Here is a 19,491-nt window from a genome sequence, read left to right as displayed (position 1 = left end):
GACCTGTCTTTGGGAATGGCCCTTGACCGGCTCTTGGGACATCAGCTCTGAGCACTTGGAATATTCTGCCTGAAAGGAGTATTTTGTATGCCCAGACCTTAGACCTGCTGTACACTTTGATGAGATCAATTTATCATAACAATGTGTTTTATGGTGAACATGTACCTGGTTTTGCTGGGGAAACAGGGGCAGGAGAAGGGCTGGATGGAATCTGAGTAGCTGAGGTCATTTATGAAAGTACTGTATGCCTAAGGGACAGGCATCAAATAAAAACCTGAGCACTGGGGCTCGAGCATGCTTTTTTGTTTGGCAACACTTCACACATATCATCCCGTAGCATCCTGGGAAAAGTTAGGCAACATCCCATAGCATCCTGGGAAAAATGAGGCATGTTCCTATGTACTTACACTGTGAGAGAACAGGTCATTCATCTCTGGAAAGTCCTATATCTTTTCTCCTGGACTCTGCTTCATGAGCCTTGTCCATTTGCTGATATTATTGTGTCCATTCACTGTAATAAATTGTGTCCATTCACTGTAATAAATTGTAACCATGAATATAATAGCTCTTTTGAGTCCTGTGGGCCCTTCTAGTGAGTCATAGAGCTGAGGATGGTCTTGAGGAACTTGACACACTGACTGACCCAATCTTCAGAAAGACAGAGGCAAGTGTTTCTTGGGCCTCAACAGCAGGAACCGATAACAATTGTATTTAGGTCACTGCCCGGTGACAACTTAACTCCAGCCATCTTCTGGATCCAAGCAGAGAAGGTGATGGGTGCAGCTCAGGTCAGTCATGTAACAAAAGACCGAGCATTAGCACAAACATGACCATTGGGGGATACGGTATGAATTAGGCCAACTTATTGTCTATGCCAATATGTGTTTATATACATAATGCTTCTGTTATTACTTTTTAGTCTTTCTTATATCCATTCACATTTAAAAGTGGTTTTCTGTTAATATTTTGCTTCTAGTAGAGTGGCAGGCACTTTGCTAATTAGTTAATACTTTTCATACTGATATTAAATAAAAATCACATTTATAGGTTTATGTATCATTCAGGAAATAGTTAAGTGAATACCTGCATTTTTATAGTGAACTTCCTATCTAACAGGTGGCTGAAATCTAATCATGTACTAGGGGTGTGATCTAGGCCCATGGTTGAACCTCTCAGATTCAGATTCCTTCTTTGAAAGAGGAGGTGATTTCCCATAGGTCGTGGTTATGAATATTCCATGAGATAGCATGTATAAGCCCTCAGCATAGTGCTTGACATATGGAGATGTTCAACAGTATATTATTCCTTCTTTCCTACCTTCTTTTTCCCCCTTCATTCATATTTAAACACCTACTGAATTAGAATGTATAATCTCTAAGCCACAGAATCGTAATATCTAGTAAATATTAGAATTCATGTATGTAATCTACAGTGTGACTACTTTGTCATATTTTGTGCATCAACATTTTTCATTTCATATATAATTTTTAAATGTGATTTAAAAGATTTCTTAAATTTTTATTTCATGCCAAATAGTTATATGATACCTTTTTTTCATTAAAATTATTCTCTTATTCCTTTTCCTCCAAGTAATATCATTGTTTCTAGGGTCATAAAATAAACATGTGATATAGCAAGCATGGTCATCCTTTAATGAATAAAAATATGAAAATAGATGGTAGATAGGGCTTAAAAATGTGTTGTTGCTTATAGACTAGTAAAGTGACAGAAGATATTCACACACACACACACACACACACACACACACACACACACACACAATGTTAGAGAATAGGATATTTTCCCCAGATAGAGAACTGGTCAGTAAAAATTATGTCAAGGATACCCGTACTTTTACATTCCATAAAGATCAAGGATGAACTTTGAATCTCATTACATGTCTTTAAAGGAGCTGCTTAGCAAAATAAAGGAAGAGTAGAAGAAATAGAGAAAAAAGTTCTGTGAAGTCTGTTTCAGTGATGAGTTAACTACCAAGGGTATTAGCCAGGCACAGAGGCATGTGTATCTTCCCAGCGTTTGTAGGGACTTTTAGACCAGACAGTCCTCTTAGAGCTGGAAGTTAAGGTTTAAACCTAGTTTGAAGAGAGCTGATAGAAGGGAGTAACCACAGAAGTGAAGTACCTCTTTCTCGTTTTTGTTCTCTCCCATCTTTATCTTTCTCTCCCCTCGACACAGTTGGGAAGTTCCCTTCCTTGAACAACCTCAGATTCAGTATGAATATATTTTGGTTCCACTATAGAATATCTAAATGTGACAGACAAGGCCAAGGAGAATACAATTTTAAAAAATACTGCCCCCCAATAAAAGCTTATTACGGTTTTACCTTAATCATAATTTTAAAATGATAATTGTGGTCTTAAAAAGTGCTTGATAGATTTCTGCCTGGTGCTTAAAACTGAAAATAAGTGGGCAATCAGAACAAAACTACATCATATTGATTTTTCATTAAGTCAGGCTCCAGTAAGTTACCTTCATTTCCAGCTCTTTCTTTTGGCGGCGAGAACCGTGACCTGAATCCTGCAGAGTAATCAGATTGGTGCTATAACTATTTATAGATGTGACAGGAGAAACATTTTAGCTGAAAGGTTTTTTTTATTATTATTATTATTAAAACACTGTCACAGAAAATAACTGTGATTTAGTGACAATGGTAAATGACTCCATTAGTTGGTCAGTTGCTATATGTAAATAATTCTTTGTGCAAAATGGGATAGGAAAACTTGTCCAGTAATTGCTAGAACATTTTTATTCTGGTGTAATTTTTGATAAGTGTTTTTGTGGATTGTGCACAATATTTACGTTATATGCAATTGGATAGAACTTGTCGAAATATAAAGATCATTCTCTAGTATTATTTTGCCAGCTCTTTGCAGTAAGGCTGGCCAGAAGTTTATTTTTCTCCCTCTTTTACTAGTTGAGGCATTAAGTAAAAAATTGATTACATAATGCGTGGCCCTATAATCAGTGTGTTGAAAATATGCATTACAAATTAAATGTGCATTACAAATTAAATTGATATAAAACATCTTTTTATTTTTTTAATTAAAAAATTCTTAACGTTGGGGCACCTGGGTGGTTCAGTCGGTTGAACGTCCAACTTTGGCTTAGGTCATGATCTCATGGTTTGTGGGTTCGAGTCCCACATCGGCCTCTGTGCTGACTGCTTGCTCAGAGCCTGGAGGCTGCTTCGGATTCTGTGTCTCCTTCTCTCTCTGCCCCTCCCCTGCTCACGCTCTGTCTCACTCTGTCTCTCAAAAATAAACAAATGTAAAAAAAATTAAAAAAAATTATTAACGTTTATTTTTGAGAGACACATTGAGAGAGACAGAGCATGAGCAGGGGAATGGAAGACAGAGAGGGAGGGAGGCATAGAATGTGAAGCAGGGCCAGGCTCTGAGCTGTCAGCACAGAGTCTGAGTGGAGCTCAAACCCACAGAATGAGATCATGACCTGAGCCAAAGTCGGACGCTTAACCAACTGAGCCATCCGGGCGCCCCTGATATAAACATTTTTTAAACATTTTTATTTGAAGGAGAAATATTTTCTCCCAATTTCTATTTAGACTGTTAATAGCCACCAGACTACATCTCTTTATTTTGTGTAGGAAGACATTGGAGGAAAAATTTCCAGAACAACTCATATTTCCTATAAAAAGAGAAATTCTGCACTACGATCTTATTTATGGGTATCTCTAAGAATCCCAAAGATATTTGCAAACAAGCATCGCATATCCCCGTTGAGTGTTATTCACTCACGATTTACATGTTTACTGCTGACTAGTGCTAAGCACTTTGCCTGGTATTAGGTATACAGAGATACATCCAACTTCTTCCTTATCTTCAAGAAGACCCACTGTCTGAGTTCCTAAGGACACAGATTTGTAAATAACTAACTGTAATGCAACACGATCATCCTAACCTAAACAATGTACTTGGGGCCAAAGAAGTACTTAATTCCCGTCGGAAGACTGAAAAAGATTAAGTATAAGTAAGTATGAAAATTGAGCAGGAATTTGCTAAATGGAGAAAGAGAAAAGTGACAATATTCTGAGTATCTACTCTTGAAATAAAAACCATCTACCATTCTTTGTCATGCACAGACTGGAAACGTCATTCATTCCTTCGACAAATATTTAACACGTGCCTACTCTGAACAAAACATGGAGACACAAGATACTTCTGTGTCTCTGTTGTGTTGCAGTCTGATTGCCTAGAAAGCGAAGAATGTTTTCTTTACCCATTATATATGTACCACATTTTAAGAGCCATTAATATGGGCATAGGACCTACAAAGATATTTTTTTAGAAAAGTACATTTATTCATTCATTCGGGCAGTCATTCAGCCAACAATACGAACATTGAGTGCCTGTCATGTACTCAACAGTGTTCAGAAGAGAACATTTACCTGGAAGGAAGGCTTCAAGAGTCCTATCTACCTGGACAAAATTTTGTAAAGAACAGAGGAGACAGGATTGAGCTTGGCGAGTGGCCACAGTCAGAAAGAAAGGCGGGAGAGAAGGAAAAGAGGCTTGTGCACCAGGCAGGCTGATCAAGGAGGTTTGGGGAAGAAAGATCAAGGAGAGTTTGGTACCAGCAGTCGACGCAGAGAGGCCGATGGGCTGAGTTGTTCAGTGGTCACTGCTTACCCGAAGATTACATCTAGGAGCATGTGTAGGAGCAACCAGACGGGAGAGGAAGCATGAGGGACACCAGTGGAGATGCAGGAAGAGAAACATGAGAGGCAGAAGTGGGGTCAAGAAAAAATGTCCTTCAAAGTGGCAGAGACGAGTTTGCATGTAAAGGTAGAATGGATGGATGGATGAGATTTTTTGTATGTGTCAAATCTCTTGGAATTTTTATTATTTCAAGAAAATTCCCTGCTTTGTTTCATTTCCTTTATATATTTTCAGGATAACAATCTAAGAAAAACTTCATTTGCATTTGTTCACTGAATATATCACATATTTATTAACTTTCCCTCGTTGTTACACTGTATTTACATGATTAGGATACAAATGCAGGTGCCTGGGTGGCTCAGTCGGTTAAGCATCCAACTTTGGCTCAGGTCATGATCTTGTGGTTCGTGGGTTCAAGCCCTGCGTCAGGCTCTATGCTGACAGCTCAGAGCCTGGAGCCTGCTTCAGATTCTGTGTCTCCCTCTCTCTCTGCCCCTCGCTCATTCAAGCTCTCTCTCTCTCTCTCTCTCTCTATTAAAAATAAATAAGCATTTAAAAAAATTTAAAAAGGATACAAATGGACATTATGAATGATAAATAGGCCTTATTTAATGATATACATATATATATAGCTAATACAATAATTTTGATTCTTATCATACTGATTAGTTTTAAGTGTAGCTCACTTTATTCTGAATAATTTTATTTATATGCTTATAATATAAAATCATTATTACATTTTTCCTATATAAATTATAAGCAGTGTGAATAGTGGAATTTAAAGGAGAAAGCCTGAAAATGAAAACCTGTTATTTTTGAATGTGTATTTCACAGCATAAGAACAAAATGTTTTCAGCTGTTCATTTTATAGAGAGAGAAAATGCATTTAAAATTAGAATTGTGCCATTCAGAGGCTGTAATTCATGCAGTCATAGGAGAAATAGGAATGCTCCATATCAGTGGGTAAAGAAAAAAAGTCTCATTTCAATAAAATGTTTGGTGATTAAGTATCTGTAAATAGAACTTTTTCTTTTTTAGAAAGAAAGACAATTAAAAGTCAGGAATATGGCATTAGGCTTTTCACATGGTTCAGTGAGAAGCAGAAAGCTGTAGAGCTTGAACCCAGGTGATAAATGGAAAATTCTTATGCTGTAGAATTCTGGGGACACCTGACCTCCACTAGCATCAGCACTTCTCTGCTTTTGTCTGAGCCAAGATAGACCTTAATTAAAAGTTTGACTGGGGCACCTGGGTGGCTCGGTTGGTTGAGTGTCCAACTTTGGTTCAGGTCATGATCTCACGGTTGGTGAGTTCAATCCCCACGTCAGGCTCTGTGCTGACAGCTCGGAGCCTGGAGCCTGCTTCGGATTCTGTGTCTCCCTCTCTCTCTGCCCCTCCCCCACTCATGCTCTGTCTCTCTCTCTCTCTCTTTCAAAAATAAATAAACATTAAAACAATTTTTTTTAAAGTTTGATGAATCCCAGTCATTGGGCATTTCAACGGCCTTTGTAAAAAATAAAAGACCCTTCATGAATTGAAAATGGGCTTTGACTTACTTTTCCAGCAGTGGTGGATCTGCACTGATCAGCCTGTGATCTGTGCCCATGATCCTCTGGGTTCAGTGACACATCGTGAGAGAAGCTGTGCTACATTTGTCAGGTGGAGACACAGAACATGGCCAGCTAACCCACTGGAGACTAAATCTGCAACCTTGCTTGTGCTCACGGTGCTCCAGCAGCTGGCCACTGACCTAAGGCTATTAGTGTGGCTAGAATGGGCCTCAGAAGTGTTGGGCTTGGGAAAGCCCGGGTTCTGTGCTCACCCACAGTGAAGTGTGGAGGTTGGTCCAGTGTCTCTGGCCATCTCCTCTTCCCTGCTTAGGTCCTGTGTTAATGTCTCACTTATCTTTTATGTTGATAGTGACTTCTTTTCCTTTCCTTATTCCCTACCATTTGAGTCTTAAAAATTCCTTTCTAGAAAGAAGCTGGTATGTATATGAAAGTCCAAGCATGAAGTCTCCTCAGGTTTTCAGGGCAGATGGGTGGCCCCGCCCGTTAAGAGTGGGATTCTTCGGCTCAGGTCATGATCTCCTGGCTGGTGAGATTGGTTGGTGAGATCGAGCTCCAAATGGGGCTCTGCTCCAAATGCGGAGCCTGCTTGGGATTCTATCTCTGTCTCTGTCTCTGTCTCTGTCTCTGTCTCTCTCTCTCTCTCTCTCTCTGCCCTACCCCCCTGCCCCGTCTTTTATTCCTCTCAAAGTAAATAAACATTCAAAAAAGTCTCCTGAGGTTTTTGAGTGTGTTTATTTCCAAAAGGTTGTTTTTCTCCTTATAATTGGTCATTGCCACTCATATCCAAAATAAAGAATTTAGGGTATTTAGAAACTGTTCCTCCAGATTTCACCATAATGAGTAGCAAAGGTATGTCAGAGAGAGAAGATGCGCTTTTTGCATTTATTCATTTTTTTGTCTTCTAGCGGAAACCCCCACTGGTGGTCGATGATCTTTTTGAAGACATGAAAGATGGCGTTAAGCTGCTTGCTCTTCTGGAGGTCCTGTCTGGGCAGAAACTGGTAAGGATTTTTCCTGTGCCCAGATTGTCAAACTGTTCCCTTTTGGGATTCGGAGGTTGTGGGGTTGGGAGTGTAAAAGGTGATGTCTTATAAAAGTGGGTAATACCCTGGGAATACTAGTGTGTTAGTGTTCCACAACCCCCGAATATATCAGTCACTTCCGGGAGCAGGGAACACCTTTCCTTTCTAGTTCCCACACACATTCAGTGGATTTAAAACTCTATATGTAGTAGTAGCAACCTTAGAAGGAAGAGTAAAGAACTTCATCAGTTATCTATCATGCTTAACTACTGCATCTTATGCAGTATCTATCCAGGAAAATTACTTGCAGATTAGCATTGACCTCACTTACAGAGTTTGCTTTCCGTTTGGAAAGGAATGTTGGTCCATAACTGTGTATTATTTATATACTTGTTTGTTGAAAATTAAGTTTGAGATCAGCATGACATTTTTCATACACTTGTGGACAGCCTCCATCATCAGTCATTTGTCACAGGAACGGCACCTTCAGAATCATTTGCTTTTTTTGTGTGCAGTGGAACCAGCAAAGTGAAAAACACATTGATAGTGAGCTACAGAATATACTTTTCTATGTTACTTAATAATAAAGTATAGACAGTCCCCAACTTACAGTGGTTTGACTTAATGACTTTTTGACTTTACAATGTTGTGAAAGTAATATGCATTCACTAAAAACCATACTTGCAATTTTGAATTTGGATCTTTTCCTGCGCTAACAATGCACAGGATGATCCTCTTGTGATGCTGGGCAGGGGCAAGGAGGCACCACTCCCAGTGAGCCATGCAGTCATGAGGGTAAAGAACTGGTACACTTAACAACCATTCTATACCCACATAGCCATTCTATTTTTCACTTTCAGTACAGTGCTGAATAAATTACATGAAATATTAAACACTCCATTATAAGATTGGCTTTGAGTTAGAGAATTTTGCCCATCTGCAGGCTAATGTCAGTGATCTGAGCACATTTAAGGTGAGCTAGGCCAAGCTGTGATGTTCAGTAGTGTAAGTGTATTAAATGCAATTTTGATTTGCAGTTTTCCCAACTTATAATGAGTTTATCGGGATATAACCCCATTGTTAGTCGAGAAAGATCTGCATTTTTTTTCTGGCTTACGTTTTGTTATTTGAAAGTAGTAGAGAGGTAAGTAGTATGTGCAAAGATAAGCTACTTATAAATGATGTCTATCATAATTACGAAAAGATACTCAGGAAATTACCTTCAAAATGTCGTATGATGTGCTAGAACACAGTGTCCTAAATTGGGAACACTTATTTGTTCTTTGTCTATTGCTTCTTGACAACAGCTACACAGCCATGAAACTTGGTTAAGTGAGTTTTTAAATGTGTATTTGCCTAAACATAAATTTCCAGTTAATTTTGTGTGGAATCCTCAAAATAGGGTTGTTTGTTGAAAAACTACAAACTGATAATAATTTTGTGTAAATCATCTCTCTAACTTGATTCATATGGTAGCGGATGCTTTTGGTGCCCTTGTGCTGTCTCAGCTCACCTCCAGCTTCAAATGACTTCACACAGTGGGGGACATTGCCTACACCCTCTAGTAGCATCTTGCCTCAAACACTGGTAGCTTGCCTCCAGGTTTCCACCCTCATAGCTTTGATCAAAAGCACAAGTTGCTTAAAGCAGCCTTGAAGTGTAGAAGAGTTAATGGTCCCGAAGGTCCTTCAACCAATGGAGATGGGAGTCCATGAATAAATGCTGCAGTCTGGCATTGGGAAGGCAGACAATTCTGTGACGTATTTACACATGTCTCATGGAGTGCTTGAGTCCCCAGTAGGATTGAGGCCCAGTTGCTCACAGTGGAAACCCTCAATAGCATTTTTCTTCTTCCCTGTCTCACACTCCATGCACCCCCCTCACTCTTGCTACCTGGGATCACCTCCACAGTAAACTACATGCATCCAAGTCCTGTCTCAGGTTCTACTTTGGGGGAAATCAAATAAAACATATATGAAAAGCCAATTTGAAATATGCATGAGCTAAATAAACTAGATTAGCATTCAGATGTCAAGTGAAATCATTGACTTGAGATATATACTCCCTTGATTGCCAGATATAATTGGGCATCTTTTTATTTCCTTCTGAATTAAGCTGTTTACTAAAAGGTTAAAGGAATCTTCATTCCAATTCAGTTGGGTATTCAGGAGGTATATCATTCTGTGTCAATATAATTTTGCCAGTATACTTGGCCAACAGGGTACAGAAAGCTTGATGGGCATTTAATTGCCAAGCTAAATGACTCTAGAAAAAGTATATATTTTGACATAAGAGTCCTATTTCTGTTTAAGTACCCTACTCATTCAGACATAAATTGTAAGACCTTGAAGCTAGAAGAGATTTCAAAAAGAATCTCAGCTTTCTCACTTAGCAGAGAAGAACTGAGACATACAAGGTAGTTTCCAGTTTAACCTTTATTATTTACTTGTATTGAGCCCTCCAAGATTCTGAATTATGTAAAATGAAATTGCTCTTAGATTATAAATAATCATTGGAAATGGTTATTTAAATTTTGTATATGTATACCTTATAATTCAGGACCACATTAAAATGAAAAGCATGAATTAAAAAGGAATGAGTATCCCAGGAATTCTTGTAGAGCTTTCAAAGGGAGAATGTGGGTAAGAGCATTTCCATCAAGAGTTCTAACACTATTCAGAAATCCTAAAATATCTCATAGGTAGAACTCTATTAACAACACTGTGCTTAACATCAGAGTTCACATAGCCTGGGACTCTGACTCTGACCATGATCATCAGGGAAATGTGGCCAAATGGCTTAGTATCCCTGCCTTGTCTGCATCTCAGGGTGAGGGTGGAATCGCAGTATCTAGTCTCCTTGAATAACCTATTATGACTCTCTTGAGAAAACTATGATTTTATTTAAGGACTTAGAGTATCTTTAACTTTTAAATTACTGTTCTTAGATTTCTCTACATTCTTTGATTATTTGTGGAACATTTTCTCTTTAAATGTATCAGTGGCTATGTATCTGTAATCACACATAAATATAGGAACACTAAATTTAATTTCACACTTAGGATTTTTTTTAAGAATGTGAGGAATTGCCGTTGAAAAATTGGAAATAATAGAAGCAACATGAAGAGTTTAAGGACTGCTGAGAAACTTATTTCTTATCCATTTTGTTAACTCTCTTTTTTTAAACTCCTTAATACTTTGCATTCAGGAGAAGCCTAATAATTCACTTAAAAGTGCACAATAATAGAAAACAAAACACTAAGTCAAAACATACGCAACCCCATGCTCATTGCAGCATGATTTACAATAGCCAATATATGGAAATTACTTGAGTGTCTATCAATGGATGAATGGATAAAGAAGATGTGAGATATATGGAATACTATGCAGCCATGAAAAATGAACTCTTGTCATTTACAATGACATGGATAGACGTTAAGGATATTATACTAAATGAGATAAGACAGAAGAAGACAAAGATTCTATGGTTTTATTTATTTGTAGATTCTAAAAATAAAACAAATAACAAAACAAAACTCAGAGATACGAAGAACAGATTGGCAGTTGCCAGAAGGGAGGGGAGTTGGAGTTGGCCAAATGGGTGAAGGGGATCAAGAGGTACAAACTTCTATTTATAGAATAAATAAGTCATGGAGGTGTACTGTACAGCATGGTGACTATAGTTGCTAATATTATATATTTAAAAGTTGCTAAGAGAGTAGATCTTGGAAGTTGTCATAAAAAAATTCAATGTATGGTGACTAGACTTATTGTGCTGGTCATTTTGCAAAGTATACAAATACTGAATCATTAATCTGTATACCTGAAGCTAATATAGTGTCATATGTTATTATGCTTAAGTAAAGTATTTAAAAAGAAAATAGATCTGTAAAAAAAAAAGTGTACAGTGGGCACTCTTAGGAAATCTGGAGCATCAAAGAGCCCTGAATGTTCACCAGGTGACTTTATTAGCCATAGATCATATATTTAGAATAGAACTCAAGTCCGCAACTGGGCTTGGCATTATCCACTGAATATCCATCCGGCTAACGTTTCTGGAGTTCTATTATGGATAAGACACTACCTTCTACCCTCTAAGGAAAACAAAGATGAATGAGATATGGCCAATGCCTTTTATGAGTTTGAGGCCTACTATGATCACGATATTAGGGCAGATTAAATTGTGTAAAAATAGATGCCAACTGGAGAGGGACAATACAATAGATATTTATATCTTGCTCATTTTGCTAGGGGACATCCAACAAGAAAAGTAGACACATGGTGTTTGCTCCACCAGATATTAAGTCTTAGAGTAAAGTTATATAACTTCAGATAGTGTGGTATTGGTACAGGGATGGACATACTGACAAATGCAAGAGTCCAGAAACAGACCAAGGCATTGCTGCATTTGATGCTATTAAAATTAAAAATGTTTTAAAATAAAAACCTTTAAAGAAAGTGACAAAAGAAGTTAAAAATGGGTAGAATATATTCACAATACATGTAGTAAAAAGATTAAGAAAAGATTATGACAAGAATATATAAAGTACATCTTCAAAATAGAAACAGTACAAACTACAGGGAAACCTGAGTGAGAGATGTGAAAGGGCATTTTACAAAAGAAACATTGTCAAAGAACAGAGGAAGAGAAGTTCTATCCTTGTTGATCAGGAGATGCAAATAAAGACCACAGTGAAAGACCATGTTACATACATTTAACTGAAAGAATTTTTTTTCAATATCTGTCAAAATGAAGTGTTAGACAAGATATGCACCCATAGGATTATTCTTATTGTTGACAAGAATGGAAAGAAGCGCAAACGCTTTGGAAAAGTTTGGCATTACTTCAGAAGTTCAAAGTCGCATTCCCTCTGACCCAGCAATTTCACTCTTAGGTTTACAACCAAGAAAAACTCTATACTTGTACCAAAGATAGGGTATACAAAAATGATCTATCAGCGCAGGTCACAATAGAAATAATCTGGAAATAACCAAGATTCACATCAAAAGGAGTGCAGAAAAGATGGCCAAGAGCTGTCAAAGTGAATGAAATACAGTGACAGCAACAACATGGATGAGTCTTAGCAATATAATATTATGTGGGAAAGTGAGCCTCAAAAGATTAATATGATGATCCCTTTATATAAAGTTAAAAACTAAAATAGATACTCTTTTCATGAATGCATGTAAAGGAAATGAATCTATATAAGAAGGAAAACATTGAACTGGATTTTATGATAGTTGTCTTGGGTATAGGAAGGCAGGAGGATAGAATGGATGGTGATGGTGGTCGTATTAGGGGAATGGCTTTCATACTTCATTTCCAGGCCCTGGCTTTGTCTTAGTTGGTAGGCTAATAGGTGTTTTTTGCATTACAGAAGATAACTCATTAAATGACCAAGTGGGCCATGCATGGACCAAATATGGGACCATTATGCATGACAAGGGTTCCCAAATAAAGGACAAATAAAAAGTAAAAAAAAAAATTACATTTTCTATTTAAATATTTGTTTAAAATCATATCATAAAACCATTACCGGACGCCTGGGTGTCTCAGTCGATTGAGCGTCCGACTTCCGCTCAGGTCATGATCTCGTGGTCTGTGAGTTCGAGCCCCGCGTCGAGCTCTGTGCTGATAGCTCAGAGCCTGGAGCCTGCTTTAGATTCTGTCTCTCTCTCTCTCTCTCTCTGCCTCTTCCCCACTCATGCTCTGTCTCTCTCTCTCTCTGTCAAAAATAAATAAACATTAAATCTTTTTTAAACCATTACCTGATACACTATTAATTGGAATTTAAAAGATAGGCAGTTTTTTGAGTTTTAATGAGAGATTATGTAGAGTTTTGGTGTCATAGAGAAGGGACCAGGTTACCAGCTATGCAACCATGGAGAAATTACTTCACCACAGTTATCCATTTATTTCCTGCAAATGTAAAAGGCTAATTACATCTACTTAGTTGAAATTACTTTGAGTTTTAAAATTAACATTGCGGCACATAGAAAGCACATAATGCATTTCGGTAGGGCAAACACAGGTAAGTTAGAGTATCCTTGTACCAGACATGCTAGCATGTGAATACCATTTTCATTGTTGCAATCCTACTTTTTAACCTTGGCCCATGCGTGCCATGTATTTTGGTCATTCAAACAAAGAAATGTTACTAATACTCTCAATAATCTTTCATGTTAGTATGCCTGCAAAAGGAAATGGTGTGTGACCAAGAGCACTTTTTTTTTAAGAGCTCTTTTTTTTTTAAGGAGTTTTGAGTTTACAACAAAATTGGAAGAAAGCACAGATTTCCCGTATATCTCCTGCTCCCACACAGGCACCAAGAGCACTTTTCATATAAATGTTTCCTAACTTATAGGAGTGATAGTCTCAGTAGGCAACATGGGAGTCTTGTGAATTTCTGCTCTTGGCATACAGAGATGTGAAAGGGAAGTGTATCAACTACACTTCCAAGCACTCCAAGCACTGTGGGGTAATGCTCCTTTGTGTATCTATTAACCTTATAGAAGTTGAATAATGTTGTTCTTGAATATTCTTCAAGTATACTTTTAATCCATTTACATAGATTTTATAATTACCTTTTTTAATGTGTGCATTTTTATTTATTCCTGTTCTTTCCTGTTTATAGCCTTGTGAACAAGGACGCCGTATGAAGCGAATCCATGCTGTGGCTAATATTGGCACAGCCCTGAAGTTCCTTGAAGGAAGGAAGGTAAGAGAGAGACAAAACACTTAAAGAAGAGGTGTGGGCATACTGATGTTTTTCAACATTGGCTGTGCGGTAAAAGCATTACATGTAAATTATACAGCTAGAGATGCAATATTATTGTAACCTAATTTTAGATTTACAACAAAGTGGCAAAAAATGGCACAGAGATTTCATGTCTGTACTTCAGCCAGCTTTCTCTACTGTGAAGAACTTTTATACATACTGCATGTATGTATATATAGGACAATTATTAAAAATAGAATTTTAAATTGGTGTGATACTACTAATTAAAGCATAGACATTAGGCTAATTTCATCAATTTTTTTTTTTTTCCCACTGATGTCTTACTTCTATTCAGGATCCGATCCAGTGATACACTTAGCATATAACTGCTGTGATTCTTGGTCTCTTCCACTCTATGACATTGTCTTTCCTTGTCCTTCATGATCTTAATAATAAGTCCTGGTCAGTTATTTTGTAGAAGGTCTCTCATTTTGGATTTGTTTGATGTTTTCTCAAGATTAGATTGAGGTTATACATTTTTGGCAAGAATTCCAAGGATGTGATGTTGTACTCTTCTCAGTTCATCATGTTAGTGGATATAGGATTGTGATAGGGCTTATGGCTGTTGATGTTACTCTCCTTCACTTGGGTAAGGCTGTTTGCTATGTTTTTTATGATAAAGTTACTATTCTTCCTTTGTAACTGAAAAATAATAGGGGAGATCATTGAGATTATGCTAATATTCTACTTCTCAAACTTTGCTCACTGATTTTAGCATTGATTGCCTTCAGTAATTATTTCTTTGATGTTTGTCTAATTGTGATTAGGCAATCCTTTCACATGTGTTAACTGGAATTGTTTTGTAAGAAAAGGATGTCCTTTCTCCCTGCCCCCTATTTATTTTATTCAGTTATTTACTTTGGCATGAGTTTATTTTATTTAATAGGTACAATCCCGTGCTGTGATTATTAGTTATTATTTTAATTTTTATTTGTTTATTTATTTATTTATTTATAATTTGTTTATTTTTTAAATTTACATCTAAGTTAGTTAGCATATACTGCAACAATGATCTCAGGAGTAGATTCCTTAATGCCCCTTACCCATTTAGCCCATCACCCCTCCCACAACTCCTCCAGCAACCCTCTGTTTGTTCTCTATATTTAAGAGTCTCTTATGTTTTGTCCCCCTCCCTGTTTTTATATTACTTTTGCTTCCCTCTTTTATGTTCATCTGATTTGTATCTTAAAGTCCTCATATGAGTGAAGTCATATGATATTTGTCTTTCTCTGACTAATTTCACTTAGTATAATACCCTCTAGTTCCACATAGTTGCAAATGGCAAGATTTCATTCTTTCTGATTGCCGAGTAATACTCCATTGTATCTATATACCACATCTTCTTTATCCATTCATCCGTCGATGGACATTTGGGCTCTTTCTATACTTTGGTTATTGTCGATAGTGCTGCTAAAAACATTGGGGTGCATGTGCCCCTTCAAAACAACACACCTGCATCCCTTGGATAAATACCTAGTAGTGCAATTGCTGGGTCATAGGGTAGCTCTATTTTTAGTTTTTGGAGGAACCTCCATACCGTTTTCCAGAGTGGCTGCACCAGTTTGCATCCCCACCAGCAGTGCAAAAGAGATCCTCTTTCTCCGCATCCTTGCCAACAACTGTTGTTGCCTGAGTTGTTAATGTTAGCCATTCTGACAGGTGTGAGGTGGTATCTCACTGTGGTTTTGATTTGTATTTCCCTGATGATGAGTGATGTTGAGCATTTTTTCATGTGTCGGTTGGCCATCTGGGTGTCTTCTTTGGAGAAGTGTCTATTCATGTCTTTTGCCCATTTCTTCACTATATTATTTGTTTTGGGATGTTGAGTTTTATAAGTTCTTTATAGATTTTTGGATACTAACCCTTTATCTGATATGTTATTTGCAAATACCTTCTCCCATTCCGTCGGTTGCGTTTTAGTTTTGCTGATTGTTTTCTTCGCTGTGCAGCAGCTTTTTATTTTGATGAGGTCCCAATAATTCACTTTTGCTTTTCTTTCCCTTACCTCCTGAGAGATGTTGAGTAAGAAGCTGCTGTGGCCAAGGTCAAAGAGGTTTTTGCCTGCTTTCTCCTTGAGGATTCTGATGTCTTCCTGTCTTACATTTAGGTCTTTCATCCATTTTGAGTTTATTTTTGTGTATCGTGTAAGAAAGTGGTCCAGGTTCATTTTTCTGCATGCCACTGTCCAGTTTTCCCAGCACCATTTGCTGGAGAGACTGTCTAAAGACAGTCCATTGGACTGTTCCATTGGATATTCTTTGGAATAATTCCATTGGATATTCTTTCCTGTTTTGTCAAAGATTAGTTGGCCATACGTTTGTGGGTCCATTTCTGGGCTCTCTTTTCTGTTTCCTTGATCTGAGTGTCTGTTTTTGTGCCAGTACCATACTCTCTTGATGATTACAGCTTTGTAATACAGCTTGAAGTCCAGGATTGTTATGCCTTCATCTTTGGTTTTATTTTTCAAGATTGCTTTGGCTATTCAGGGTCTTTTCTGATTCCATTCAAATTTTAAGATTGTTTGTTTTAGCTCTGTGAAGAATGCTCATGTGATTTTGGTAGGGATTGCATTGAATATGTAAATTGCTTTAGGACGTATTGACATTTTAACAATATTTGTTCTTCCTATCCAGGAATATGGAATATTTTTCCATTTTTTTGTGTCTTCTTCAATTTCTTTTATAAGCTTTTTACAGTTTTCAGTGTATAGATTTTTCATCTCTTTGGTTTGATTTATTCCTAGGTATTTTATGGTTTTTGGTGCAATTGTAAATGGGATCGATTCCTTGATTTCTCTTTCTGTTGCTTCATTATTGGTGTATAGGAATGCAACCGATTTCTGTGCATTGATTTTATGTACTGTGACTTTGCTGAATTCATGGGTCAGTTCTAGCATTTTTTTGGTGGAATCTTTTGGGTTTTCCATAGAGGATATCATGTCATCTGCGAAGAGTGAAAGTTTGACCTCCTCCTGGCTGATTTGAATGCCCTTTTTTTTTTGTGGATGCCTGCTATTCTTTTAGGTTGTCTGATTGCTGAGGCTAAGATTTCCAATACTATGTTGAATAACAGTGGCAAGAGTGGATATCCCTGTCTTATTCCTGACCTTAGGGGGAAAGCTCTCATTTTTTTCCCATTGAGGATGATATTAGAGGTGGGTCTTTCATATATGGCTTTTATGATCTCGAGGTATGATCCTTCTATCCCTACTTTCTTGAGGGTTTTTATCAACAAAGGATGCTGTATTTTGTCAAATGCTTTCTCTGCATTTATTGAGATCATATGGTTCTTGTCCTTTCTTTTATTGATGTGATGAATCAGATTGATTATTCTGCGGATATTGAACCAGCCTTGCATCCTAGGTATAAATCTCACTTGGTCGTAGTGAATAATTTTTTTAATGTATTGTTGGATCTAGTTGACTAGTATCTTGTTGAGGACTTTTTCGTCCATGTTCATCAGGGAAATTGGTCTGTCTCATTTTTAGTGGGTCTTTGGTTTTGGAATCAAGGTAATGCTGGCTTCCTAGAAAGAGTTTGGAAGTTTTCCTTCCATTTCTATTTTTTGGAACAGCTACAAGAGAATAGGTGTTAACTCTTTTTTAAATGTTTGGTGGAATTCCCCTGGAAAACCATCTGGCCCTGGACTCTTGGTTTTTGGGAGATTTTTGATTACTAATTCGATTTCTTCACTGATTATGGGTCTGTTAAAATTTTCTATTTCTTTCTGTTTCAGTTTTGGTAGTTTATATGTTTCTAGGAATTTGTCCATTTCTTCCAGATTGCCCATTTTATTGGTGTATAATTGCTCATAATATTCTCTTATTATTGTTTGTATTTCTGTTGTGTTGGTTGTGATCTCTCCTCTTTCACTCTCGATTTTCTTTATTTGGGTCCTTTCCTTTTTCTTCTTGATCAAACTGGCTAGGGGTTTATCAATTTTGTTAATTCTTTCAAAGAACCAGCTCCTGGTTTCATTGATCTGTTCTACTGGGTTTTTTTTTGTTTTTTTTTTTTTTTTGGTTTCAATAGCATTGATTTCTGATCTGGTCTTTATTATTTCCTGTCTTCTGCTGGTTTGGGGTTTTATTTGTTGTTGTTTTTCCAGCTCTTTAAGGTGTCAGTTTAGGTTGTGTATCTGAGACCTTTCTTCCTTCTTTAGGAAGGCCTGGATTGCTGTTTACTTCCCTCTTATGAAAGCCTTTGCTGTGTCCCAGAGGTTTTGGGCTGTGGTGTTATCATTTTCATTGGCTTCCATGTACTTTTTAATTTCCTCTTTAACTTCTTGGTTAGCCCATTCATTCTTCAGTAGTGTAGTCTTTGGTCTCCAAATATATGTTACCTTTCCACATTTTTTCTTGTGGTTGATTTTTAGTTTCATAGAGTTGTGGTCTGAAAATATGCACGGTATGGTCTTGATCTTTTTGTACTTGTTGAGGGCTGGTTGTGTCCCAGTATGTGATCTATTCTGAAGAACGTTCCATGTACACTGGAGAAGAATGTGTATTCCACTGGTTTAGTATCAAATATTCTGAATATATCTGTTAAATTCATCCAGTCCAGTGTGTCATTCAAAGCCATAGTTTCCTTGTTGATTTTCTGTTTAGATGATCTGTCCATTGTTATAAGTGGGGTGTTGAAGTCCCCTACTATTATGGTATTATAATCAGTGAGTTTCTTTATGTTTGTGATTAATTGACATATGTATTTGGATATTCTCATATTTGGAGCATAAATGTTTACAATTTTTAGGTCTTCTTGGTGGATAAACCCACTAATTATGATATAATGCCTTTCTTCATCTCTTGTTACAGTCTTTATTTTAAAGTCTAAATTGTCTGATATAAGTATGGTTACTCCGGCTTTCTTTTGTCAGCCATTAGCATGATAGATGGTTCTCCATCCCCTTACTTTCAATCTGCAAGTGTCTTTAGGTCTAAAGTGGGTCTCTTGTAAACAGCATATAGATAGATCTTATTTTCTTATCCATTCTTTTACTGTATCTATGTCTTTTGATTGCAGCGTTTAGTCCAATGACATTTAGAGTGAGTACTGAATGATATGAATTTATTGCCATTATGTTTCCTGTAGAGTTGGAGTTTCTGGTGGTGTTCTCTGGTCCTTTATAGTCTTTGTTGCTTTTGGTCTTTTTTTTTTTTCTTTTCTCCCCTCAGAGTGTCTCCCTTAAAATGTCTAGCAGGGCTGGTTTAGTTGTCATGAACTCCTTTAATTTTTGTTTGTTTGGGAAACTTTTTATCTCTTTTATTTTTGAATGACAACATTGCTGGATAAAGAATTCTTGGCTGCATATTTTTTTTGATTCAGCACATTGAATATATCCTGCCACTCTTTTCTGGCCTGCCAAGTTTCTGTGGATAGGTCTGCTGAGAACCTGATCTCTCTTCCCTGGTAGGATAAGGACTT

At 37.2% G+C, this 19,491-nt stretch overlaps 1 protein-coding gene across 21 annotated transcripts in view; it reads left to right on the top strand.

Moving 5' to 3' along the window:
* The window catches only part of SYNE1 (spectrin repeat containing nuclear envelope protein 1), a 475,092-nt gene that overhangs the window by 97,344 nt on the left and 358,257 nt on the right, over positions 1–19,491 (top strand). For all 21 annotated transcript variants that reach the window (XM_045058235.1, XM_045058234.1, XM_045058221.1 and 18 more), the window contains 2 exons: positions 7,174–7,269; positions 13,925–14,008. In XM_045058235.1, coding sequence (XP_044914170.1) covers positions 7,174–7,269; positions 13,925–14,008 — 180 coding nt within the window. The remainder of the gene's footprint in view (positions 1–7,173; positions 7,270–13,924; positions 14,009–19,491) is intronic.

This window comes from Felis catus, chromosome B2 (genome assembly GCF_018350175.1).
Source record: "Felis catus isolate Fca126 chromosome B2, F.catus_Fca126_mat1.0, whole genome shotgun sequence".
NCBI lineage: Eukaryota > Metazoa > Chordata > Mammalia > Carnivora > Felidae > Felis > Felis catus.
This window is presented reverse-complemented; position numbering and strand designations above follow the sequence as displayed.